Genomic DNA, 26,188 nt, shown 5'->3' with positions numbered 1-26,188 from the left:
TTCCATTTGTTTATTTACTTTTTTTTTTCACCTTCTTTCCAGTTACAAATTTTTACGATTTTTGTTGTTGTTGAAAAAAACAATCAAATTCATTGATTTCAGGGGCCAAATTACAAGATTTGTAAGATAATACAACACCAATTATAGTGATATTCTTCTTCACTTGTAAGTGAGTCATCTTATCGTTTGTTAAAATAAAAAATCAAAATACAACACTCAATGTTTTCCTAAAATCAAAGACCAAAACAAAAAATTGAAGTCGAAAACCCACTCACTAGAAGTCAACCCAAGAAGATTTGCCCATAACCATGAAATACCAATGTCATAAGGAGATCAAGCCAATAGAAAAGAAATTCAAGAAGAAATCTCCTCCTTGCATCACCTCAATATGTTCTAAAAGGCGCTAGTCAGGCGCTAATCTTTGTTAAGTAGGAAATCTTCATTTCAAATGAACTTGCGAGTAAATTGACTCCTTGGGTTAAATGAAATTTTTTTTTTTTTGTTGCAGTTGTCAATCAAATTTGCAAGATAAGATACAACTTGTAAGTTTTAAGATTGTATCTGAACAAAGGTTTATCGCCTATTTGAAATATGATTAGCTATTCCAGAAACAATCCTTAAAAAAAAAGGGTATTATCTACCTAAGGGGTTGGCGGAGTTGGCTAAGCCTCACAATGGGTTAGCAATAATGTGGTTCAAATTCGTCTTTAGCGAGAATCGAATCTAAGACATCTCATTTACAAGTGAAGAGAAATATCACTGAACCGCGGTATTAAGTGGTTTCCAAAAACAAAAGAATAAATTACGTCGCTCACAATTACACTTATTTCCAAAACATTTGAAGGTGACTACAATTTACAAAACAAAACTAGTTTTAACAAATTATTGTCACCAATATTAGTATCGAATTCAACATTCTAGACAGCCGAACTTATATCATCAAATTCATAAATAAGACTAATTACGGGTAGAGTCCGCGTTAAGATGTCAAATTTTGAATTTGGCGTGGAGATCAATTCTCTGGCTAGTCATTTGAATCCAAAATGCATTTGGGCCAAAATTTGGGTTGGGTTGGGTTTAAGGCTAATTACGGATATGTAATATTTTGTATTGTCGTAAACGGCACCACTTGAGCAGCAGCAGCAGCAATGTTCAGCAAGCAGCCGTCGGCAGCAACCAAGTAGGCTTCCCTTTTAGCTCTATTTCTGTTCAGATTCTTGAGATATGAATATATGATACTAAGATGGATTGCTTTCCTAGTTTTGTCCTTTTTCACACCGATTAATGCCGGTTTTGAATTACAAAAAAAATCTCTGCAAATTCATGGGTTGTGAAGAATTCATTGGTACCCGATAAAAAATCATGGGTTTTGGAAGAAAAGATTGATTGATGCTGTTGCTTTGGATTTGGAGTAATTAAGTGGTGTAAAGTTGGGAGCTTTTAAGTAATATATGCCTGGGTTTTAAATTTTCAGTAGACACTTGATAGAAATTTTGCAAAAAATGTGTTCAAATATGCTTATAAATTATAGGGAGGCAGCTACTGATGTTGTTGAGGTCATTTTGCAATGAAGGTTTGAACTTTCGGAGTAGATTTGAACCGGTTTAATCGAAACCCCCTTCATAGGAGGTTTGGTTCTACAATGTTATGGAACTAAAAACTTACATTGAACCATATTATTGCTAACTCATTGTGCAGCTGGCGTAGGACTGGGATCCATATATACTCGATCGACCATTGATATGTTGTTCATATTATTGGTACCTGATAAATTGATTATGCAGCTGGCGATATGGATCCCGCTCCAGCTACAGTTGAGCCTCAAGAAGGTTGATATTTTTTTCAAAAATAATTTTTAGGGCAATGGGTGATTAGAATATGAAATCATATAATCTTCTGTCTTTGCATCTCCAACATGAATCCTTTGTGGAACTGTATTCGTTTCATATGAATCAATATGTGACAGGATGAATACTAAGTTAAACCAATATGTGACAGAATTATGTTAGCTTCTGAGGAGGAACTCTATAAAGAATTATTTAAATTTATCTTTTTTATTTAGGGCATCATAAGAATCAGAAGGGGGCTGGTTGGAGAATTTCTCTGCTATGGTATTCTCTCTCTCTCTCTCTCTCTCTCTCTCTCTCTCTCTCTCTCTCTCTCTCTCTCTCACACACACACACAAAATTCTATCATCACTGTCGTGATTTATCTATCTTATTTTGCAGATATAATTTCCGTTGTTTCAATTCCTCTCAAGATTTTAATTTTGGGGGCCTCACGCATATTTCTTCAATTCCTAGGTATCATTGTGGATGCGTTTGTAATTGATATCTTCTTTTCTTATTTCCCTTGTTGGTCCTTTTTGGTGACAAATGGCTTCACCTTGTATTTATGTCCCAGGAAAGTTGATGTGAATGGCGATTCCACACTTGCATTCTGTGCAATCCGTGAGAGTTTCTTCCCCGTGCCGCATTTCCTTTCCTAACCAGTATCATTATGGTAGAATCAATTTCAGTAGAAAGAGCAGTTCTCTTGTTTATGCTTCCACCCGCAACTTTGACAGGGACCTTCGTCTTCAATCAAAGGTACCTACTTGTGCAGTTAATTTCACTAGTTTAATGTTGATTGTCATTCTGTACTAGAAATGTTTCCAATCAAGATGACGCATAGTGAAATTAGAGAAGGATTCTTCATTGTTTGAATTTATTTTGATAAACCCATCAGCATTTACAGAAATCAATACCGAGAAGAACTATAACGCCCTCAGCATTGTTTGAAATTACAGAATGATTCTTCATCGTTTGAATTTAGTAGTTTGTGTATAAGTGCCAATGATATATATGCATATTCACTTAGTTTCGTAAATGTACAATACTTGTTACAAATCACTCTCAAATCATGACAGATACTGTAGTGCCAATAGATGTAATATATGCATCTTCACTTAGTTTGTTTTGGATGCCGTATTTTTCCTCTTCACATTTTCAGGATAGAATATGCAAATGGATGAGATCATAATATCCATCAATATTATTTCAGGTTGAAACAGTGTTAGACAGTGTAAAATGGGATGACAAAGGTTTAGCGGTGGCCATAGCTCAAAACGTTGACACAGGAGCCATCTTGATGCAAGGCTTTGCTAACAGAGAGGCAGTGGCCACAACAGTTTCCTCACGGAAGGCTACATTCTACAGTCGGTCACGATCAACCTTGTGGACAAAGGGAGAGACCTCCAATAATTTCATTAATGTCCAAGAAATCTTCCTTGATTGTGACCGAGACTCCGTATGTCATTGGCTAGTTCAGCTGGAACCTACTTGCTAATATTTTTTTGTACATCAATTACTTTAACTCAGGCCTATTTCTCAGATAATATACCTTGGGAAGCCTGATGGACCTACCTGCCACACAGGGTCAGAGACGTGCTATTACACCCCAATGCTTGATTTGTTGGAACATCGACAGGTTTTCGACATTGAATCGATTAAAAAAAACTCATGCATCAAATTTACAGTATGTTTTGTAAGTGATTCTGATGATTTGTGACAGGACGAAGAACATAAATTAGCTTTGACCACTTTGTACTCATTAGAGTCGACAATTGCCAAGCGAAAAGAAGAATTAGAAGTTCCAGAGAGCGGAAAACCCTCGTGGACTCGCCGTCTACTATCTGATGAAAAGTTGTTGTGCTCAAAAATCAGGTAAGATGTTCAAAATGTCATATTGCTTGTCAGATTTGAGTCGGAGTGATATAAATCTTTTTCACTTTGTTTCTTAACTTCTCAACAACTCGAAAAATGGTAGTAAAAGAATTAGAATAGTAATATGCTTGTTATGATCGGATACAGACTTTTAGGTGGATCGAGTTATAGATGTTATCCTCGTAGTCGAAAACCATATTAATAAATGAGCTATCTTCTGTATTTTCACTGTAAGCCATTGTTCATGGTTTTCTCTCATTCCAGGGAAGAGGCAGACGAGCTATGCCGCACACTAGAGGAGAACGAAGATAGGCTGCGTGCTGCCTCGGAGATGGCAGATGTGCTTTATCATGGCATGGCTCTGCTGGCCTGTAAAGGCGTGAAAATGGAAGAGGTTCTGGAAATTCTTCGGCGTAGGTTTTCTCAGTCGGGTATCGAGGAAAAGAGAAACCGCAAGTCACAAGCCTAGACGCGGGCAGCTCAGTCTGTCAAAGTTGAAATGATCTGCTTTGATCACCTCTTTCTTTTGTATCGTTGTATTCACCATATACTGTGGTCTAAATTTGCTAAAAGGAGTATTTCTGAACGTAAATTTGCAGATAATTTGGGTAGTGTGTGTGATTTTAAATCTCAGTCATTTGGTTAACTAGTTCCGATCAAGGACAAAGATGGCAGTACTGGCGCTCAAACCATTTTAGAGTTCGATTGGAAGAACTTTTAAAATGACTGAAAGCGTTTTTGGTGAAATTAATTTTGGATTCCAAAAGTACTTTAGGTTTTTTTTTGGGAGAAGCACCAGATATATGTTTTTTGCATGAAGTACTTAAACTGTTTTTCTAGGACCTACCTGGATTTTTACTAATGATTGGTTCCAAAAATATAAAAGTGTTTTTGGTGAAATTAATTTTGGATTCCAAAAGCACTTTAGGTGTTTTTCGGAAGAAGCATCAGAGATATGCTTCTTGGAGGAAGCACTTAAACTGTTTTTCTAGGATTTACTTGGATTTTTACTAAGAATTGGTTTCAAAAATATTTTCATCAAAAGCGCTGTCTTAAACTGCTTTTTTAGAATCTATTTGGATTTATACTAAGGATTGGTTTCAAAAATATTTTCATAAAAAATGCTTTCAGTTATTTTAAAAGCACTTCTAAATAAGTTTTTATTGTGTTGAAGTTACAAAGGAGTGTTCTAAATGAGCCCTTATTGTGCTAGAAGTTACAAAGGAGTGTTGTTAATAGGAGAATTTGAAAACTATTTAAATAAAAAATAAAAAGCTTTTTCCACTGCCGGGATTCGAACCCGGTTGTGATACAATGCTCAACCAATTTATGTGCTACAGCGGAATATTTGTTGCTAGTAGGAGTATTAAAAAGTTATTTAAAGTGAAAGAACTTGATGCTATTTGTCATCTCTACTAATTAATAAAACACTCATTGTCAACCAAAATTCTATTACCAATTTAACTCTCTAATTAAAACAAAACATGAATAAGAATTATGGGACAGAAATGTAATTTTACACAACCAAATTTTGCTTTTTTTTTTTGAAAGCCTCATCTACATGTAATCCTAACATATCTCTAATTAAAAAAATTAAAAATTAAAAATTAAAAAATTCCCACTCCCACATGCTCTATCACTCTCTTCCTCTACTTCTATTTCAAAAACAAAAACAAAAAAAAATTTTCTCACACACTTTGTGCGTGTCCATATGCAAGTAAATAATAAATATTATCTTCCTAGGGAAATACTCTTTCCAGTTAAGGGATCATATGAGGCTCATATTAGACCAACTATGATCGAACGATGTGTGATCATAATTTTCTTAGATATGAAACGGCATGTGATCATAATTTTTGGACATAAAACGATTTGGGAGCATAATTTTGTTGGATATAAATGATGTGTGATCATAATTTTTTTGGACATCAATTTAGGAAAGCATGACTATATCTATACTATTTGTTTACACTTTTTTATTGGAGTAAATTTTTGTAGTAATGATCTATAGCATATGTTCAAATTATGAGAAATCAATATTACTCAATGAATCCAAATAATTGATTAGTGTCACAAACTGATTAGTCCTTGAACGCGTTAAAAAAAAAAAAAAAAGTTTATGAATCTAAACTTGGCAACTAAGAGAAAAGTTTACAAGAACATTAACTATTAATCACGATTTTAGCTATTAGAACCCTTTGTTCAATATTGAAGCATATTCAAAGAACACCAAAATCATGAAAAAAAAAAAAAAAATTTAAAAAGAAGGCAATTGAGTTGAATTGATCTTTCTTCACGCTTCAATCTTCAAATTACTTCTTTGACGTTGTTTAAGCGAAATAAGGCTCTTCAAGCACGTAAAAACACGGCCAACTTTGCCGATTCCACGAATGCTAATCTTCCAATGGCTTTCGTCATTAAAATTGTACATGATTAAATGTTCTCCGAACACCATCAAATCATGGGACTTTGTCCAGAAGCCGGAATGTTTTAACTTCGAATATGGGATGGAGACCCTCATTTTAGTCCAAGACTCCCTCACTCCATATTCCGTCATGACCCAAAACTCGTTATATGTCCCACCACGAGGACAAGAATAATACGTTATGCATAACCATTGTCTGAAGACTCCCAGTTTCATCCTCTGATTAGTACTTCCGACATAACCACATTCAAGCGGGAGCGGAATTTCTCGAACCCTCTCCTCCCCCGTTAGAGTGACGGAAACAATCAGCCGTGACTGGTCTTCGAGTCTTTCCCCGAACCAATGGAGATCTCCGTTCAGCATAATCCCTTGTTCACTTGCATAAAATCTGTAGGGAAATGATCCCTCGATCTTTCTCCAAGAATCGGTTTCCAGCGTGTAAACACTAAACACAACGTCTTCATGAAAATCACCGAGCAAGAGGTTGATTAAGCGATTGTGTTTCGTGTAGAGTCCCTTAACCACCTTGTGTTCATAAGTGGAGTGATCAAATCCAATCCCATATAGATTGATTGAACTACGATACTTCTCTTCTTTTGGTGTTTCTGGTAGTTTCTTGGTTTCCTTTGTGGACGGGTTAACCAAATATAACCTCGAGTCGCACAGCATGCATAACAACAGGTCGTTGCAGGAACACAACAGAGAAACCCAAACACCCGCCACTTCGCTATAAACATACTCGTGCTCGATGGCTGCTACTACACTTCGATCACTGGTATCATTAGGATCATCGTGATACTTATGATCGAGAAACTTGTCGAGAAGCACGGAGTGGAGGCCATTATGTGCCGCATCAGTAAACATGACGCTTCGTGTTTGGCAGTGTAGACGGTCTTTGTCTTTGATCGCTTTGATGAAGTGTGTTGTGACGAATTTGGGGTCGGAGATCAGAGAACGCCATGACTTTGAGACGCACTCAAAGCGGCGTAAGGACTTAACTGGCAACCATGAAAGAATCTCGTGTATGACCTCGGGTGGACGGTTGTTAGGATTTTCCCTCAGCTGGCTTTTCATTCTCTCGAAGACAAAGAGAGAGAACTAATTCATCAGCAACTTATATATTAGGGTAATTTGCATGTTATTCTAGTCCTAGTCGAGTTTTAAGTCCTGCAATGTTGGTATTGAACAAGGAATCCGGCAGGGTTAAGGGTCCCTAATCCCCATCAAAAGCTAATTAAGGTGTCTGATGTAACAGTTCACCAGAAGGACTCTAAAACTAATTTCCGAAATAATACAGAGAAATTTTAAATGAAATTAATTAGAACAATCCTTAATGCATAATTTCCGCCCGTAGGCTCTTCAAATCCCTTTTTCTCTATAAATTTTCCCTCAATTCGAATGCATCTAGTTCAGTGTACAATTTTTTCGGTATGCTAATCCAGTCGCTTCGTAATTAGATAAACAAGTAAAATCACATGACAAAAGGTTCACATACATGTATTTACCGGGCCTGGAATCACGAACATGTGAGATTCATCAAGACAACAGCCGAAAAAATAGTCCACCAGAAGTGCAGTGTTCATCGACAATGTCTGTAAAGCAAACCTGGACAACTTTCTGTGACCTGTGAGATCATGCTTGGTGAATGTTGTGAATGGCTGCGGTGATGCTTTGTGAATCAAATTCCATGATCTTCATCCAGTTCTCAAAGTCTCCGATTTCCCTTGTTGGTCCTTTTGGTGACAAATGGCTTCACCTTTTATTTATGTCCCAGGAAAGTTGATGTGAATGGCGATTCCACACTTGCATTCTGTGCAATCTGTGAGAGCTTCTTCCCCGTGCCGCATTTCCTTTCCTAACCAGTATCATTATGGTAGAAGCAATTTCAGTAGACCTCCATCTTCAATCAAAGGTACCTGCTTGTGCAGTTAATTTCACTAGGTTAATGTTGATTGTCATTCTGTACTAGAAATATTTCTAATCGAGATGACGCATAGTGAAGAACTATAAGGCCTTCAGCATTGTTTGAAATTACAGAATGATTCTTCATTGTTTGAATTTAGTAGTTTGTGTATAAGTGCCAATGATATATATGCATATTCACTTAGTTTCGTAAATGTACAATACTTGTTACAAATCACTCTCATATCATGACAGATACTGTAGTGCCAATAGATGTAATATATGCATCTTCACTTTGTTTTGGATGCCGTATTTTTCCTCTTCACAGTTTTAGGATAGAATATGCAAATGGATGAGATCATAATATCCATCAGTATTATTTCAGGTTGAAACAGTGTTAGACAGTGTAAAATGGGATGACAAAGGTTTAGCGGTGGCCATAGCTGAAAACGTTGACACAGGAGCCATCTTGATGCAAGGCTTCGCTAACAGGGAGGCAGTGGCCACAACAGTTTCCTCACGGAAGGCTACATTCTACAGTCGGTTGCGATCTTGTTAGACTACGTGTGAATGACAATGAGATAACAACTAGGTTTCTTGAATTACACGTAAACTCATTATGCGAGTTGTGCGGTTAAAGGAATCTGAGATCCTTGATATAATAGGAGTTGTGGAGTTTACTTATTGTGCAGCCAATCTAAAGGGAGTACTTATCAAGTATTTACTGAGAGATAAGAATCACGATGGGACTTGAATTTGTTATGAGGATAGAGTTTATCACTACTACTGATAATAGGCCGGTATTAGTGGAACCTTGATAGGATAATTTGGTATATATATATATATATATATATATATATATATATATATATACATATTGAAGAAGTCCCTGCTTCCACACAATAAGACTCTAGAGAACTAAACCCTATTTACTAGTAGAGGTCATTGCTGTGTGTTGGAAGTAGAAGACTGATTCACTTGTTCATTCAATGGTAGCAACATGAGGTAAGTTGCTTTTGCAGATTGCATATAGGGTTATGTATTGAGGTTGTTCTTGGATGTAATCCTATCACTGCGTTGATTATGTTGATGGCTTGTGTGTCTATATTAAATCCAACATGTGGTATCAAAACCACTCAACGTGGCTAGGGTTCTTCACTCTCATTAAAGACTATGATATAGTTTTGATAAATATAAAACCATGTATGATCCTGGAAAAATATCGCTTCTGCTATAGTTTCTTGCGTTATCAATTTGTGACTTAACTATCAATTAAAATATGATGATAGGCTACCTGGTTTTCCTCGAGTTGTTTGCTATGTTTTGCAGGTAACCTATTTTCATGCAGATGAGGACAACGCTGGAAAAACCAACAATAACAGAAGACCTTTTGGGTTCATAATATGCTTGTCAATACTGAACTGACAAACATAATATGAATTATAAACAAGGATTACGACATCTAATCTGCTTGAAAGTGTTTGGATCGTTGTTTTTGGCTTGTTGATCAACTAAATGGATACATGATTTATTTGTATTAAGTGAATAATAATCTGCTCAAAAGTGTTTATTTATTCAAGTCAAACAAGTAAATCAATGTATAATGAGTCATTAAACTGACAAGATTGCACTCTTCATCTGCTTGAAAGTGTTGAAGTTGTGAAAATTGCCCTTTTGTTTAATGACTCAGTTATAGAAACATAATATAAATGGTTTCTGTCTAAAGATGATACCATGTTTATATGACTTTGGATTGGAAAATATTGTAACAATAGTTTTCCATGTTTGATAAACTAGCTACTGAATAATATTGTTTTCGTGATCAACATCAGCACCTCACATGACGTCTCTCAACTTCAATAATATAGAGACTTTGACTGGCTCCAACTTCAAGAAATGGAAGGAGGATGTCGAGATTGTGCTCGGTCTCAAGGATCTTGATCTGGCACTAAGGGAAGAAAAACCTGAAGCCATCACTGCCGAGAGTACTGCAGATGAAAAGATAAAGTTTGAAAAATGGGAGAGAGCGAATCGAATGTCCATGATGATCATGAAGAAAGCAATGGCTCGGTCAGTCAAAGGGGGAATTCCTAAGACTGACAATGCAAGGGAATTCTTGGCTGCAGTAGGGGAGAAGTTCAAGGAGTCAGAAAAGGCAGAAACTAGGACCTTCCTTACACAAATAACATCAATGAAGTACGATGGTGTGGGAAGTGTCAGAGAGCACAAATTGAAGATGGTCGATCTTGCCCAAAGACTGAAGGATCTTAAGGTACCTATGACTGACCAATTTTTAGTCCACATGGCTTTAAATTCCTTACCTCCTAAATATGGGCAGCTCAAAGTCTCATACAACACTCAAAAGGATAAATGGGGTATCGATGAACTGATTTTGATGTGTGCTCAAGAAGAGGATCGGCTCAAAAAGGACAAGGTTGTGGATGTGAATTTTGTGCTAGCTGAAAAACGCAAATGAGACTCTACCTTTGGTTCAACCATACCTGCTGGTAATAAGAAGAAGAAACAAAACTTTTCTTCATTTAAAAGTACTAACCCCTTTAAAGGATCTCACAAAATTAAGCCTGTTAATGCCGAGATTGAGAAAGAAAAAGAATGTTATTTTTGCAAAGAGACAGGTCACTTAAGAAAGAATTGCAATGGATTCAAAAATTGGCTTGTCACTAAAGGTAAAATCATAAATGTTTTTGTATATGTTGAGTCAAATTTAGTGTTTATTCCCCCTCAAAGTTGGTGGTTTGACACTGGGTGCTCCATTCATATAACTAATTCTTTGCAGGGATTCTCAAAAACAAGGGAGATAAACAATGAAGTCTACAATGTCTATGTGGGAAATGGGAGCAAAGTTGCTGTTGAATCCATAGGGAGAGTCGAATTAGTCCTTTCATCCGGTTTTGTTTTAGAATTGAGTCCAGTACTTTATGTACCTTCCATGAGAAAGAATTTGATTTTTGCATCTAAGCTAGTTAAGTCAGGTTTTATCGTTGTTGGTGACAATCATTGTGTGAAGTTTTACCATTTGAATGATATTAATAAATTGCTTGGGAAAGCTAATCTTGAAATCGATATGTGGCAACTAGAATGTTCATATAAAAATGAATGCTTTAGTGTTCAAGCTGTTGGTTCAAAATTATCGTCCACTTCTGAAAAATCCTCAATGTTTTGGCATAAAAGGTTAGGACACATATCTAAAGAAAGAATCATCACCTTGTCAAAACAAAACATGTTGCCACAACTTGATTTTAGTGATTTCAAGGAATGTGTCAATTGTTTTAAAGGAAAACTCACCAACACTAGAAAGTTAGGTTCAAATCGTAGTAAATCCCTACTAGAAATCATACATACTGACATAAGTGGACCTTTTCCAAACAAAACCATTTGTGGAAAATCTTATTTCATATCCTTTACTGATGATTTTTCACGTTATGCATATGTTTATCTCATCTCGAAAAAATCTGAAGCTTTGGAGTGTTTTAAATCTTTTCATTTAGAGGTCGAAAAACAACTTGAAAAACAAATTGTGAGATCTGATAGAGGTGGTGAGTATTTTGGCAAGTACATTGAGGTTGGACAACACAAGGGGCCTTTTGCAAATTATCTTGAACAAAATGGCATCGTAGCACAATATACCACTCCAGGGACCCCTCAACAGAATGGGGTGGCAGAAAGAAGAAATCATACTCTCAAGGATATAATAAGGTCTATGTTTGTACACTCACGTCTTCCTATTTTTCTCTGGGGAGAGGCATTGAAAACCGCAACTTATATTTTGAACCGAGTGCCGAGCAAGTCGGTTAACTTGGTGCCATTTGAAGCATGGACTAGAAGAAAACCGAGTTTCAACCATTTCCATGTTTGGGGATGTAAAGCCGAGGCAAGATTCTACAATCCAATGGAAAAGAAGCTTGATCCAAGAACTACAAGTTGTAGGTTTATTGGATACTCCGAAAAATCAAAAGGGTTTAAGTTTTATTGCCCTAACAGTCATTCCAGAATTATGGAGACACACAATGCTAAGTTTCTCAAGCATTTGGATGAAGATGGTAACAACTCTTCATATTTAATACTATCAGATTTTGAAGAACTACCATAAGAAGGTGAGTTGCTTGAGCAGCAAGCGATTGCCGTGTGCATTCCTTTCGAGCCACAAACATTTCCTACACCTGATAGTCTCCCTGAGCAGCAAGTAGATGGAATGATGAATGATCACCAAATTCCCCATGATGAACAGCAAGGTCCAAACTTTGCAGACGTGGAAGATAATAATATTGATGATCACATACATGGCATAGCTGCTACACCGATTCAGGCACCAGTTAGAAAGTCACAACGAGTTTGCAAGGCTGTTACGTTACCAGATTTTGTATATCTTAATGAGGCAGAATATAACGTAGGGGATGATGATGATCCTACATCCTATCATCAAGCAATCTCAAGTACAAGATCAAGGTTATGGAATGAAGCAATGCATGAAGAATTACAGTCTATGGAAAAGAATAGAGTGTGGACCTTAGTACCAAAACCGACAGGGGTTCACAAACTCATAGGTTGCAAGTGGGTCTTTAAAACAAAGAGAGACTCGGAGGGTAAAATTGATAAACATAAAGCGAGACTAGTGACAAAAGGCTTTACACAAAAAGAATGAGTCGATTACAACGAGCCATTTTCTCCTGTCTCAACCAAAGACTCCATGAGAATAATACTAGCCCTCACAACTCATTTTGATTTAGAGCTTCATCAGATGGACATTAAAACATCCTTTCTTAATGGGGATCTTGAAGAAGACATATACATGAGCCAACCACCAGGATTTGTTGAAAGGGGGAAAGAATTAATGGTTTGTAAGTTGAACAAATCGATCTATGGGCTGAAACAGGCTTCGAGGCAATGGAACAAAAAGTTTGATAGTGTGATGGAGAAGTCAGGTTTTCAAGAGAATAAATTGGATGAGTGTGTGTACTTTCAAGTCTGTGGTACCAAGGTAATATTCTTGGTATTGTATGTAGACAACATATTAATGGTCAGCTCAGATATGTTTTTGTTGCAGTCGACCAAGGGCATGTTAGCTCAAAACTTCGATGTGAAAGACTTGGGAGAGTCTCTGTTTGTTTTGGGGATAGAAATAATTAGGGATCGTGCCAAGAGATCCCTTGGTCTTTTACAAAGACAATATATTGATAGGGTGACTAAAAGATTTAACATGGACAAATGTTCAAATAGAGAGCTACCTATTGGAAAAAGAGACAAGTTGATTTGCGAGCAGTGTCCCAAGAATAATCTGGAGAAAGAAGGAATGAAAAACAAGCCGTATGCATCTCTAGTAGGGAGCTTGATGTACGCACAGGTATGTACAAGACCGGATTTAGCCTTTGCAGTGAATGTATTGGCCAGGTTTCAATCAAATCCTGGTGCTTCTCATTGGGTTGCAACTAAAAAGGTCTTGAGGTATCTTAAAAGAACCAGGGATTTTATGTTGACATATAGTCATGTGGATAAACTTGAGCTGGTGGCATTCTTCGACTCTGACTTCGCAAGATGTATAGATGATAGGAGGTCGACTAATGGTTACATTTTTGTGCTAGCTAATGGGGCAGTTTCGTGGAAGAGTTCAAAGCAAAAGAGTATTGCATCTTCTACAATGAAGGCTCAATACATGGGGTGTTACGCAACAACTCAACAAGCCATTTGGCTTAAAAATATGATGAAGGGACTGGTGATTATTGACAACATTGAAAGGCCTCTCAAACTTTATTGTGATAATAAAGCTGCAGTCTTCTTTTCGAAGAATAATAAGAGGTCTTATGAGAGCAAGTTAATGGACATAAAGTTTCTGAAAGTGAGAGATGAAGTGAAGAACGGAACTATTGATGTTGAGTATATCAACACGAATTTGATGGTAGTTGATCCAATGACAAAGGCCTTACCAGTATGAGTCTTCAAGAGGCATGTTTTTAACATGGGAGTAAGAGAGTCATTTGATTCAGTTAATGAGTGGGAGTAAGCACTCTAAAGACTGTGTTGAACTTGTTTTTATTTTGGTTGGTTCTTTTGCTGTCAGTAGCTAGTTGCAGAACAATGTTATGAATTATTATTGTTTTGATAATCTATGCAATTTGTCATTTCAAACAGTTTTGGTACTGAAAGTAATTTTCAGTTTGTTTTGAGGAATCAGTGTATTGTTTGTTGGTTCTCAATATTGTGATTCTGGTAGTAACATAGTGTTCCATGATAAATGTGTATGTAATTATAGAGTATCAAGTACAGGTTATTCGTACTTGGGATTTCTATGGTTTTGCATTTTTCTTGGAATGACAGGTTACTAACTAGAGTGGCAGCAAGTTTTGTAAACTCAATGATCATCATGATTTCTATTGTATTGATGAATATCATTGACATTCAAGTGGGAGAATGTTAGACTACGTGTGAATGACAATGAGATAACAACTAGGTTTCTTGAATTACATGTAAACTCATTATGCGAGTTGTGTGGTTAAAGGAATCTGAGATCCTTGATATAATAGGAGTTGTGGAGTTTAATTATTGTGCAGCCAATCTAAAGGGAGTACTTATCAAGTATTTACTGAGAGATAAGAATCACGATGGGACTTGAATTTGTTATGAAGATAGAGTTTATCACTACTACTGATAGTAGGCCGGTATTAGTGGAACTTTGATAGGATAATTTGGTATATATATACATATTAAAGAAGTCCCTGCTTCCACACAATAAGACTCACGAGAACTAAACCCTATTTACTAGTAGAGGTCATCGCTGTGTGTTGGAAGTAGAAGACTGATTCACTTGTTCATTCAATGGCAGCAACATCAGGTAAGTCGCTTTTGCAGATTGCATATAGGGTTATGTATTGAGGTTGTTCGTGGATGTAATCCTATCACTACGTTGATTATGTTGATGGCTTGTGTGTATATATTAAATCCAACAGATCAACCTTGTGGACAAAGGGAGAGACCTCCAATACTTTCATTAATGTCCAAGAAATCTTCCTTGATTGTGACCGAACACTGGAGGAGAACGAAGATAGGCTGCGTGCTGCCTCGGAGATGGCAGATGTGCTTTATCATGGTATGGCATGGCTCTGCTGGCCTGTAAAGGCGTGAAAATGGAAGAGGTTTTGGAAATTCTTCGGCGTAGGTTTTCCCAGTCGGGTATCGAGGAAAAGAGAAGCCGCAAGTCACAAGCCTAGACACGGGCAACTCAGTCTGTCAAGTTAAATGATTTGGTTTGAACACCTCTTATGTTTTATCGTTTTATTCACCATATATTGTGGCCTTAATTTGTACAAGGAGTATTTCTGAACCTAAATTTGCAGCTAATTTGGATAGTGTGTGACTTTAAATCTCAGTCATTTGGCTAACTAGTTCCGATCAACGACAAGGATGGCAGTACCGGTGCTCAAACCATTTTAGAGCTCATTTGGAAGTGCTTTTAAAATAACTGAAACTGCTTTTGGTGAAATTATGAAAGAAGCACCAGATATATGCTTCTTGCATTAAGCAATTAAACTTCTTTTCTAGAATTACTTGGATTTTTAATAAGGATTGGTTTCAAAAATATTTTTATTAAAAACGCTTCAGTCATTTTGAAAACATTTATAAATGAGCCCTTATTGTGCTGCAAGTTACAAAGGAGTGGGTTGTTAATAGGAGAACTAAAAAAACTATTTAAATAAAAAATAAAAACTTTTTTCCACTGCCAGGATTCGAACCCGGTTGTGATACAAAGCTCAATCCAATTTATGTGCTACAGCGGAATATTGGATGCTAGTAGAAGAATTAAAAAGTTATTTAAAGTGAGAGAACTTGATGCTATTTGTGATAAATAATAAATATTAGCTTCCCAAGGGAATACTCTTTCCAGTTAAGGGATCATGTGAGGCTCATATTAGACCAACTATGATCGAACGATGTGTGACCATAATTTTCTTAGATATGAAACGGCATGTGATCATAATTTTTTTTTGGACATAAAACGATGTGTGATCATAATTTTCTTGGACATAGAATGATGTGTGATCATAATTTTTTTGGACATGAAGTTAGGAAACATGACTATATCTATACTATTTATTTACACTTTCTTATTGGAGTAAATTTTTGTAGTAATGATATTTCAATAATGATCTATAGCATATGTTCAAATTTTGAGAAATCAATATTACTGAGTGAATCCAAAATAATTGATTAGTGTCACAAACTGATTAGTGCTTGAACGCGTAATAGTAGTAGTAAAGACCATCAGAAGTAAAATTTTCCTAAAAAAAAAGTTTATGAATCTAAACTTGGCAACTAAGAGAGAAGTTTGACAAGAACATTAACTATTAATAACTATTTTAGCTGTTATAACCCTTTGTTCAATGTTGAAGCATATTCAAAGAATACCAAAATCATGAAAAAAAAATTTCTTAAAAAAGAAGGCGATTGAGTTGAATTGATCTTTCATCACACTTCAATCTGCAAATTACTTCTCTGACGTTGTTTAAGCGAAATTCGGCTCTCCAAGCATGTAAAAACACGACCAACTTTGCCGATTCCACGAATGCTGATCTTCCAATGGCTTTCGTCATTAAAATTGTACATGATTAAATGTTCTCCGAACACCATCAAATCATGGGACTTTGTCCAGAAGCCGGAATGTTTTAACTTCAAATATGGGATGGAGACCCTCATTTTAGTCCAAGACTCCCTCACTCCATATTCCGTCATGACCCAAAACTCGTTATATGTCCCACCACGAGGACAAGAATAATACGTTATGCATAACCATTGCCTGAAGACTCCCAGTTTCATTCTCGGATTAGTACTTCCGACATAACCACATTTAAGCGGGAGCGGAATTTCTCGAACCCTCTCCTCCCCCGTTAGAGCGACAGAAACAATCAGCCGTGACTAGTCTTCGAGTCTTTCCCTGAACCAATGGAGATCTCCATTCAGCATAATCCCTTGTTCACTTGCATAAAATCTGTAGGGAAATGATCCCTCGATCTTTCTCCAAGAATCGGTTTCCAGCGTATAAACACTAAACACAACGTCTTCATGAAAATCACCGAGCAAGAGGTTGATTAAGCGATTGTGTTTTGTGTAGAGTCCCTTAACCACCTTGTGTTCATAAGGGAAGTGATCAAATCCAATCCCATATAGATTGATTGAACTACGATACTTCTCTTCTTTTGGTGTTTCTGGTAGTTTCTTGGTTTCCTTTGTGGAGGGGTTAACCAAATATTGTTGGTATTTTACAGTTTACTAACTCAATACCAAAATATGTGGGTGATAAGTTTACAAACTCTATCACACCTCTTTCACTTTGCACTCTCAAATAAAATTGGACAAAGAAAGAAATAGAGAAAGGAGGGAAGCAACAAGCTTTGGCAAAACACTTGGACTTTGATATATGAAAAAGGTTTACAAACTGTTGGAATAAGAAAGCTTACAAGCTTCTTCACAATTGGAAGTGGGATTCGGATGGGATGATTTACAATGCTTGAGAACTTGGGTATTTATAGCAAACCAAATGATTAAACTAAGATTATTTATTACCACACAAAACACATTAATTGCACCTAATAATTTTTATTCAACCATACCTAACATTGCCTAACTTTCAATGCCTAACTTTGACATTGATTTTCAACAATAGCAACCTATTTTGATTTGAATTTCCAACACACCTCCTCAAATCAAAACGCCTTCATTCCTAGCATTTCACGCAGTAGCCGGAATGTTTCAATTGACAATGGCTTTGTGAAGATGTCTGCCACTTGTTCCTTGGTGTGACAGTAGACAAGTTCAATTGTCTTTTGCTTCACATGGTCCCTTAGAAAATGGAACCTGGTATCAATGTGCTTGCTCCTTCCATGTTGAACAGGATTCTTTGCAAGTTTGATTGCAGACACGTTATCTACATGAATCACAGTCGATTCCACTTGTGGATGACACACTGACTTCAACAGATTTCTTAACCAAATTGCCTCACACACGGTTGAGGCTACAACAACATACTCGGCTTCACATGATGACAAAGCAACAATTGATTGCTTCTTTGAAGTCCATGAGAAAGCTGTTGATCCTAGAAAAAACACATAGCCAGTTGTGATTTTCCTTTCATCTTGGTCACCTCCCCAATCACTATCTGAATAACCAAATAATTTTGCATCTTCACCAAAATTATAAAATAGACCATAGTTTAGAGTACCTCTTATGTACCTTAAAATTCTCTTGGCGGCCAGCCAATGAGACTCCCTTGGTGTTTCCATGTATCGACTCACGAGTCCAACACCATAAACTATATCAGGTCTTGTGATTGTAAGGTACCTTAGGCTTCCAACGAGGCTTTTGTACACTGTTGAGTTTACAAACTCACCCTCTCCTCCTTTGGACAGCTTCAATCCAGTTGCGACTGGGGTATTGACAGTGTTGCACTTGTCCATATTGAACTTCTTCAATATGTCTCTCATGTACCTTTGTTGAGAGATGTAGATACCATCACTTTCTTGCTTCACTTCTATGCCAAGAAAGTATGACATTAATCCATTGTCAGTCATCTCGAATTCACTGAACATGGATTGCTTGAACTCATGGAACATTGCCTCATTGTTTCCTGTAAACAATAAATCATCTACATAGAGACAAATAATTAAGAACTCCCCTTTTTCACCATTCTTCATGTAAACTGAATGCTCGTATGGACATTTCTGAAATCCATTTTGGTGAAGGTAGTTGTCGATCCTTGAGTTCCAAGCTCGTGGTGCTTGCTTGAGGCCGTACAAAGCCTTCTTCAAACGATACACCTTATCTTCTTCTCCTTGTACTTGGAAGCCTTCCGGTTGTTCCACGTACACTTCTTCCTCAAGTACTCCATTAAGGAAGGCTGACTTGACATCTAGTTGATAATTTTCCATTTATGATGTGCGGCAAGAGAGATTAGCAATCTTACCGTGTCAAGTCTCGCAACTGGAGCATAGACTTCATCATAGTCCACTCCATACTTCTGTTTGTAGCCCTTTGCTACAAGCCTTGATTTGTATCGATCCACACTCCCATCTGCAGTGCGTTTGATCCTGTAAACCCACTTGACACCAATAGCCTTCTGATTTGGTGGGAGCTTTGTCAGCTCCCAAGTGTCATTCTTCTCGATGGCATGGATCTCTTCTTCCATGGCTTTCTTCCAACAATCTTCTTCCACAACTTCATTGAATGAGAAAGGCTCGTGGTCTGCATACAAGCTATAAAGGTTGGTTTCTTCTTCTTCTTCTTGTCCATAAATCTCTGTGAGACTCCTTAACCTCACTGGAGTTGAGGAGCTGCTTTCCTCACTAGATGTAGGACCACTCCTTGCAATTCTGTGCACTGGAGTTGTTGTGATTGTTTGAGCAGGCTGTTGCTCAATCAGTGGTACAACTTCTGGTTCTTCAAAATCAGTGGAGACGATCTTCTCTTTACTGACTTCTTTGTTGTTCCACGTCCATGTCTCTTCCTCACTGAAGATGACATCTCTACTAACCACTAGTTTGCCAGTTAGTGGGTTGTAGAGCTTGTATGCCTTGGACTCTTCACTATAGCCCACAAACACACACTTCTCACCTCTATCATCAAGTTTCCTCCTCTTGGCTTCTGGAACTTGAGCATATGCAAGATTGCTAATCTCTCTTGCCGCACATCATAAATGGAAAATTTATCAACTAGATGTCAAGTCACGCAACTGGAGCATAGACTTCATCATAGTCCACTCCATACTTCTGTTTGTAGCCCTTTGCTACAAGCCTTGATTTGTATCGATCCACACTCCCATCTGCAGTGCGTTTGATCTTGTAAACCCACTTGACACCAATAGCCTTCTGATTTGGTGGGAGCTTTGTCAGCTCCCAAGTGTCATTCTTCTCGATGGCATGGATCTCTTCTTCCATGGCTTTCTTCCAACAATCTTCTTCCACAGCTTCATTGAATGAGAAAGGCTCGTGGTCTGCATACAAGCAGAAAAGGTTGGTTTCTTCTTCTTCTTCTTGTCCATAAATCTCTGTGAGACTCCTTAACCTCACTGGAGTTGAGGAGCTGCTTTCCTCACTAGATGTAGGACCACTCCTTGCAATTCTGTGCACTGGAGTTGTTGTGATTGTTTGAGCAGGCTGTTGCTCAATCGGTGGTACAACTTCTGGTTCTTCAAAATCAGTGGAGACGATCTTCTCTTTACTGACTTCTTTGTTGTTCCACGTCCATGTCTCTTCCTCACTGAAGATGACATCTCTACTAACCACTAGTTTGCCAGTTAGTGGGTTGTAGAGCTTGTATGCCTTGGACTCTTCACTATAGCCCACAAACACACACTTCTCACCTCTATCATCAAGTTTCCTCCTCTTGGCTTCTGGAACTTGAGCATATGCAACACACCCAAAAATTCTTAGGTGTGTAACATTCGGCTTGTATCCACTCCAAGCCTCTTGTGGTGTCATCCTCTTGACACTCTTTGTTGGACATCGATTCAACAAATAAATCGAACAAGCTACAGCTTCTGCCCATAACTCTTTTGGCAAATTCTTCTCCTTAAGCATGGACCTTGTCATGTCAAGGATGGTTCGATTCTTTCTTTCGGCTATCCCATTTTGCTGTGGGGTATAGGCAGCAGTAAGTTGATGCCTAATTCCTTGCTCCTTGCAGTATGCTTGGAAAGCATTGGAGGTGTACTCTCCACCTCTATATGATCTCACAGCCACAAGCTTGTGGTTACTTTCTGCCTCTGTGAGTGCCTTGAACTCCTTGAAAATTTTTAGGGCAGCTGACTTCTCCTTGAGAAAATAGACCCAAGTCTTTCTACTGAAATCATCAATGAAGGTAATAAAATACCTATTACCTCCATAAGATATGGGATCCAATGGACCACATATATCTGTGTGCACCAACTGCAGTAGTGCCTTTGCTCTCCATGTATCACCAACAGGGAACGATAGTCGTGCTTGCTTGCCAAGCACACAACCTTCACATACTTGGCGTGTGGCTTCAATCTGGGGTAGACCACGAACCATTCCTCCACTTGACAACAACTTTAGGCCATTGAAATTAAGATGGCCAAATCGAAGATGCCATTTCCATGACTCATCTTCCATTACACCGATGTTGCAGCTTCCAATCTTTGTGTTCAAATTCAACGGAAACATCCGGTTCTTTGACATTCGAACACGTGCAATAAGTTTTCTCCTTGCATTCCTGAGAGTGAGAAGCATGTTCTCCATATGTATAATGTACCCTTTCTGGAGCAGTTGACCAATGCTCAGAATGTTGCTCTTCATACCTGGTATGTAGTAGGTATCGGAGATGTATTCTTCTCTTCCATCCTTCTGGATGATCTTGATCTTCCCTTTGCCTTCAACTGGCAACTTTGAGGAGTCACCAAGACTTACAGATCCATAGGCCCCTTTTTTGAGTTCGGCAAAAAACTCCTTCTTTCCACATATGTGATTACTTGCACCAGAGTCCAAATACCAAACATCTTGTTGGCTACTGGAATCATGGTGTGCTAGTAAGACTGTAAGTTCTTCATCAGTATTTCCACTTGATTCTGCCATGTTGACATGCTCACCATTTTTATGTGAACATTCATTGGCATAATGTCCATATTGCTTACAGTTGTGACACTGGATATGCGCCTTTCCTCGAGTAGATCTCCACTCCTGAGACTGACCTTGATTTTGTGCATAGCCTCGACCTCTTCCTCGGGCTCGTCCTCGGCTACGGTTGGATGAGCTCCCACGACGTGAGTTCCACTGCCCACGACCTTTATTTGGTTTGTCAATATTCAACTTTGACTCCAAAGCTTGCTCTAGCGTTGTGGGGCTTGTATTCTTCTGAATGCGTTGCTCGTGAACTAGGAGGGATCCTAGTAGCTCTTCTGCGCTCATCACCTCCAAATCCTTGGATTCCTCAATGGCAGTCACCACATGCTCAAACTTAGATGTGAGTGACCGGAGTATCTTCTCCACAACTCGTACTTCATCGAGTCTCTCGCCATTTCTCCTCATCTGATTTACTATCACAATGAGCCTTGAGTGATAGTCGGAGATGCTCTCCCCTTCATTCATATGAGCAGTTTCAAAATCTGCTCGAAGTGATTGTAACCTCACTTTCTTGACTCGATCTACTCCTTTGTAGATTGTACTGAGTGTATCCCATACTTGCTTGCTCGTTGTTGCTTCTGCAACCTTCTCGAACGTTGAATCTTCCAAACCCTGGTATAGAAGATACAGCGCATTTTGGTCCTTCTTTCGTAAGTCCTTGAGAGTGTTCCTTTGATCCGCAGTATATACGGCTTCTTGCTCGGCAGTGGGTACAACATACCCACTACTGACAACTTCCCATAGCTCCTGTGATCCAAACAATGCTTTGAATTGGATGCACCATCTTTCATAATTTTCTTTCTTCAATGTGGGAACTTGGAGTTGCACTAAGTTGGACGCCATAACTGCTGCACCTGCCAGAATGGTATTCTGGCTCTGATACCAATTGTTGGTATTTTACAGTTTACTAACTCAATACCAAAATATGTGGGTGATAAGTTTACAAACTCTATCACACCTCTTTCACTTTGCACTCTCAAATAAAATTGGACAAAGAAAGAAATAGAGAAAGGAGGGAAGCAACAAGCTTTGGCAAAACACTTGGACTTTGATATATGAAAAAGGTTTACAAACTGTTGGAATAAGAAAGCTTACAAGCTTCTTCACAATTGGAAGTGGGATTCGGATGGGATGATTTACAATGCTTGAGAACTTGGGTATTTATAGCAAACCAAATGATTAAACTAAGATTATTTATTACCACACAAAACACATTAATTGCACCTAATAATTTTTATTCAACCATACCTAACATTGCCTAACTTTCAATGCCTAACTTTGACATTGATTTTCAACAATAGCAACCTATTTTGATTTGAATTTCCAACAAATATAACCTCGAGTCGCACAGCATGCATAACAACAGGTCGTTGCAGGAACACAACAGAGAAACCCAAACACCCGACACTTCGCTATAAACATAATTGTGTTTGATGGCTGCTACTACACTTCGATCACCGGTAGGATCATCGTGATACTTATGATCGAGAAACTTGTCGAGATGCACGGAGTGGAGGCCATTATGTGCCGCATCAGTAAACATGACGCTTCGTGTTTGGCAGTGTAGACGGTCTTTGTCTTTGATCGCTATGATGAATTGCGTTGTGACGAATTTGGAGTTGGAGATCAGAGAACGCCATGACTTTGAGACGCACTCAAAGCGGCAGAAGGACTTAACTGGCAACCATGAAAGAATCTCTTGTATGACCTCGGGCGGAAGGTTGTTCGGTTTTTCCCTCAGCTGGCTTTTCATTCTCTCGAAGACAAAGAGAGAACTAATTCATCAGCAACCTATATATTAGGGTAATTTGCTTGTTATTCCAGTCCTAGTCGAGTTTTAAGTCCTGCAATGTTGGCATTGAACAAGGAATCCGGCAGGGTTAAGGGTCCCTAATCCCCATCAAAAGCTAATTAAGAAGTCTGATTAAACAGTTTACCAGAAGGACTCTACTCTCGAAAACTTCAGAATTTTTGCCGCATTTCCTTTCCTCGTAGTCGAAAACCATATTTTCACTGTAAGCCATTGTTCATGGTTTTCTCTCATTCCAGGGAAGAGGCGGACGAGCTATGCCGAACATTAGAGGAGAACGAAGATAGGCTGCGTGCTGCCTCGTAGATGGCAGATGTGCTTTATCATGGCATGGCTCTGCTGGGCCGTAAAAGCGTGAAAATGGAAGAGGTTCTGGAAATTCTTCGGCGTAGGTTTTCTCAGTCGAGTATCGAGGAAAAGAGAAACCGCAAGTCACAAGCCTAGACGCGGGCAGCTCAGTCCGTCAAAGTTGAAATCATATGCTTTGATCACCTTTTCTCTTGTATCGTTGTATTCACTATATACTGTGGTCTTAATTTGCTAGAAGGAGTATTTCTGAACGTAAATTTGAAGATAATTTGAGTACTGTGTGTGATTTTAAATCTCAGTCATTTGGTTAACTAGTTCCGATCAACGGCAAAGATGGCAGTACCGGCGCTCAAACCATTTTAGAGTTCATTTGGAAGAACTTTTAAAATGATTGAAAGTGTTTTTGATGAAATTAATTTTGGATTCCAAAAGTACTTTAGGTGTTTTTTGGAAGAAGCATCATATATATGCTTCTTGCATGAAGCACTTAAACTGTTTTTCTATGATCTACCTGAATTTTTACTAAGGATTGGTTTCAAAAATATGAAAGCATTTTTGGTGAAATTAATTTTGGATTTCAAAAGCACTTTAGGTGCTTTTCGGAAGAAGTACCAGATATATGCTTCTTGCAGGAAGCACTTAAACTGTTTTTCTAGGATCTACTTAGATTTTTACTAAGAATTGGTTTCAAAAATATTTTCATTGAAAGCGCTTTCTTAAATTGCTTTTTCAGGATCTATTTGGATTTATATTAAGGATTGGTTTCAAAAATATTTTCATCAAAAATGTTTTCAGTCATTTTAAAAACACTTCTAAATGAGTTTTTATCGTGCTGCAAGTTACAAAGGAGTGTTCTAAATGAGCCTTTATTGTGCTACAAGTTACAAAGGAGTGTTGTTAACAGGAGGATTTAAAAATTATTTAAATAAAAAATAAAAAGGTTTTTCCGCTGCCGGGATTCGAACCCAGTTGTGATACAATGCTCAACCAATTTATGTGCTACAGCGGAATATTTATTGATGGTAAAAGAATTAAAAAGTTATTTAAAGTGAAAGAACTTGATGCTATTTGTCACATCTACTAATTAATAAAACACTCATTGTTAACCAAAATTTTATAAAATTACCAGTTTAATCCTCTAATTAAAACAGAACATGAATAAGAAATATGGGGTAGAAATGAAATTTCACACAACCAAATTTTTTTGTTTTTTTTAAGTCTCACCTACATATAATCCTAATATATCTCTAATTAAAATAAAAATAAAAAAATAAAAAAACTTCTCACTCCCACATTCTCTATCACTCTCTTCCTCTCTTCTTCTATTTCAAAAACAAAAACAAAAAATTTTCTCACACTTTGTGCGTGTCTATATGCTAGTAAATAATAAATATTATCTTCCCAGGGGAATACTCTTTCCAGTTAAGAGATCATATGAGGCTCATATTAGACCAACTATGATCGAATGATGTGTGATCATAATTTGCTTAGATATGAAACGGCCTGTGATCATAATTTTTGGACATAAAACGATTTGTGATCATAATTTTCTTGGATATAAAACGATGTGTGAACATAATTTTTTTGGACATGAATTTAGGAAAACATGACTATATCTATACTATTTATTTACACTTTTTTATTGGAGTAAATTTTTGTAGTAATGATCTATAGCATATGTTCAAATTATGAGAAATCAATATTACTGAGTGAATCCAAATAATTGATTAGTGCCACAAACTGATTAGTGCTTGAAGGCGTAATAGTAGTAGTAAAGACCATCAGAAGTAAAATTTTCCTAAAAAAAAAAGTTCATGGATCTAAACTTGGTAACTAAGAGAAAAGTTTTACAAGAACATTAACTATTAATCACGATTTTAGCTATTAGAACCCTTTGTTCAATGTTGAAGCATATTCAAAGAACACCAAAATCATGAAAAAAAAAAAAAGTATTAAAAACAAGGCGATTGAGCTGAATTGATCTTTCTTCACGCTTCAATCTTCAAATTACTCCTCTGACGTTGTTTAAGCGAAATAAGGCTCTCCAAGCACGTAAAAACACGACCAACTTTCCAGATTCCACGAATGCTAATCTTCCAATGGCTTTCGTCATTAAAATTGTACATGATTAACTGTTCTCCGAACACCATCAAATCATGGGACTTTGGTCTGGTTTGGTACCGATGTGATTCTGAAAAAAGTTGGTATCAAAAAAAGTTGGGAGCTGTTTTTGTGTTTGGTACCGATTTTTTTTCACATTTGTTTTACATAAAAATTTACCAAACACTATAATACTGTTTTTTTTTTCAAAAGCACTTTTACAAAAAAATTTACCAAACACTCTGCTGCTTTATTTCACAGCTGCTTATTCTCACAACACAGCAGAATCAGCTTTTTT

General features: G+C 37.5%; 2 protein-coding genes across 10 annotated transcripts; one reads left to right on the top strand and one right to left on the bottom strand.

Annotated features, from left to right (window-relative positions):
- Positions 1-1,036: 1,036 nt before the first annotated feature.
- Positions 1,037-23,802, top strand: LOC137715106 (histidine biosynthesis bifunctional protein hisIE, chloroplastic-like). Of its 9 annotated transcripts, none has more exons than XM_088691353.1 (9): positions 1,048-1,180; positions 1,699-1,829; positions 2,063-2,111; positions 2,229-2,303; positions 2,409-2,588; positions 3,043-3,288; positions 3,373-3,468; positions 3,553-3,704; positions 3,969-4,290. In XM_088691353.1, exons 5-9 carry the CDS (start codon positions 2,418-2,420, stop codon positions 4,171-4,173), a joined length of 870 nt encoding a protein of 289 aa, XP_088547479.1. In that variant the 5' UTR covers positions 1,048-1,180; positions 1,699-1,829; positions 2,063-2,111; positions 2,229-2,303; positions 2,409-2,417; the 3' UTR covers positions 4,174-4,290. The 9 variants fall into 9 exon arrangements, with proteins under 9 accessions (XP_088547483.1, XP_088547478.1, XP_088547482.1 ...); XM_088691350.1 differs by having other exon boundaries at positions 1,049-1,180; positions 2,404-2,588; XM_088691354.1 differs by having other exon boundaries at positions 1,106-1,180; positions 1,785-1,829.
- Positions 5,998-7,203, bottom strand: LOC137714302 (F-box/kelch-repeat protein At3g06240-like). Its single transcript, XM_068453543.2, has one exon. It carries the CDS (start codon positions 7,201-7,203, stop codon positions 5,998-6,000), a length of 1,206 nt encoding a protein of 401 aa, XP_068309644.1.
- Positions 23,803-26,188: the final 2,386 nt, after the last annotated feature.

This window comes from Pyrus communis, chromosome 3, assembly GCF_041283825.1.
Source record: "Pyrus communis isolate YQ-2024b chromosome 3, ASM4128382v1, whole genome shotgun sequence".
Taxonomy (NCBI): Eukaryota; Viridiplantae; Streptophyta; class Magnoliopsida; order Rosales; family Rosaceae; genus Pyrus; species Pyrus communis.
The sequence above is the reverse complement of the archived record's forward strand: the minus strand, read 5'-3'. Positions and strand labels throughout refer to the sequence as shown.

Coding starts and splice junctions, on each gene's coding strand:
- LOC137715106 (XM_088691356.1), top strand. CDS start 2,418: ATGGCGATTCCACACTTGCATTCTGTGCAATCCGTGAGAGTTTCTTCC. Junction 2,589..3,042: donor ACCTTCGTCTTCAATCAAAG/GTACCTACTTGT, acceptor ATATTATTTCAG/GTTGAAACAGTGTTAGACAG. Junction 3,469..3,552: donor ATTTGTTGGAACATCGACAG/GTTTTCGACATT, acceptor GATTTGTGACAG/GACGAAGAACATAAATTAGC.
- LOC137714302 (XM_068453543.2), bottom strand. CDS start 7,203: ATGAAAAGCCAGCTGAGGGAAAATCCTAACAACCGTCCACCCGAGGTC.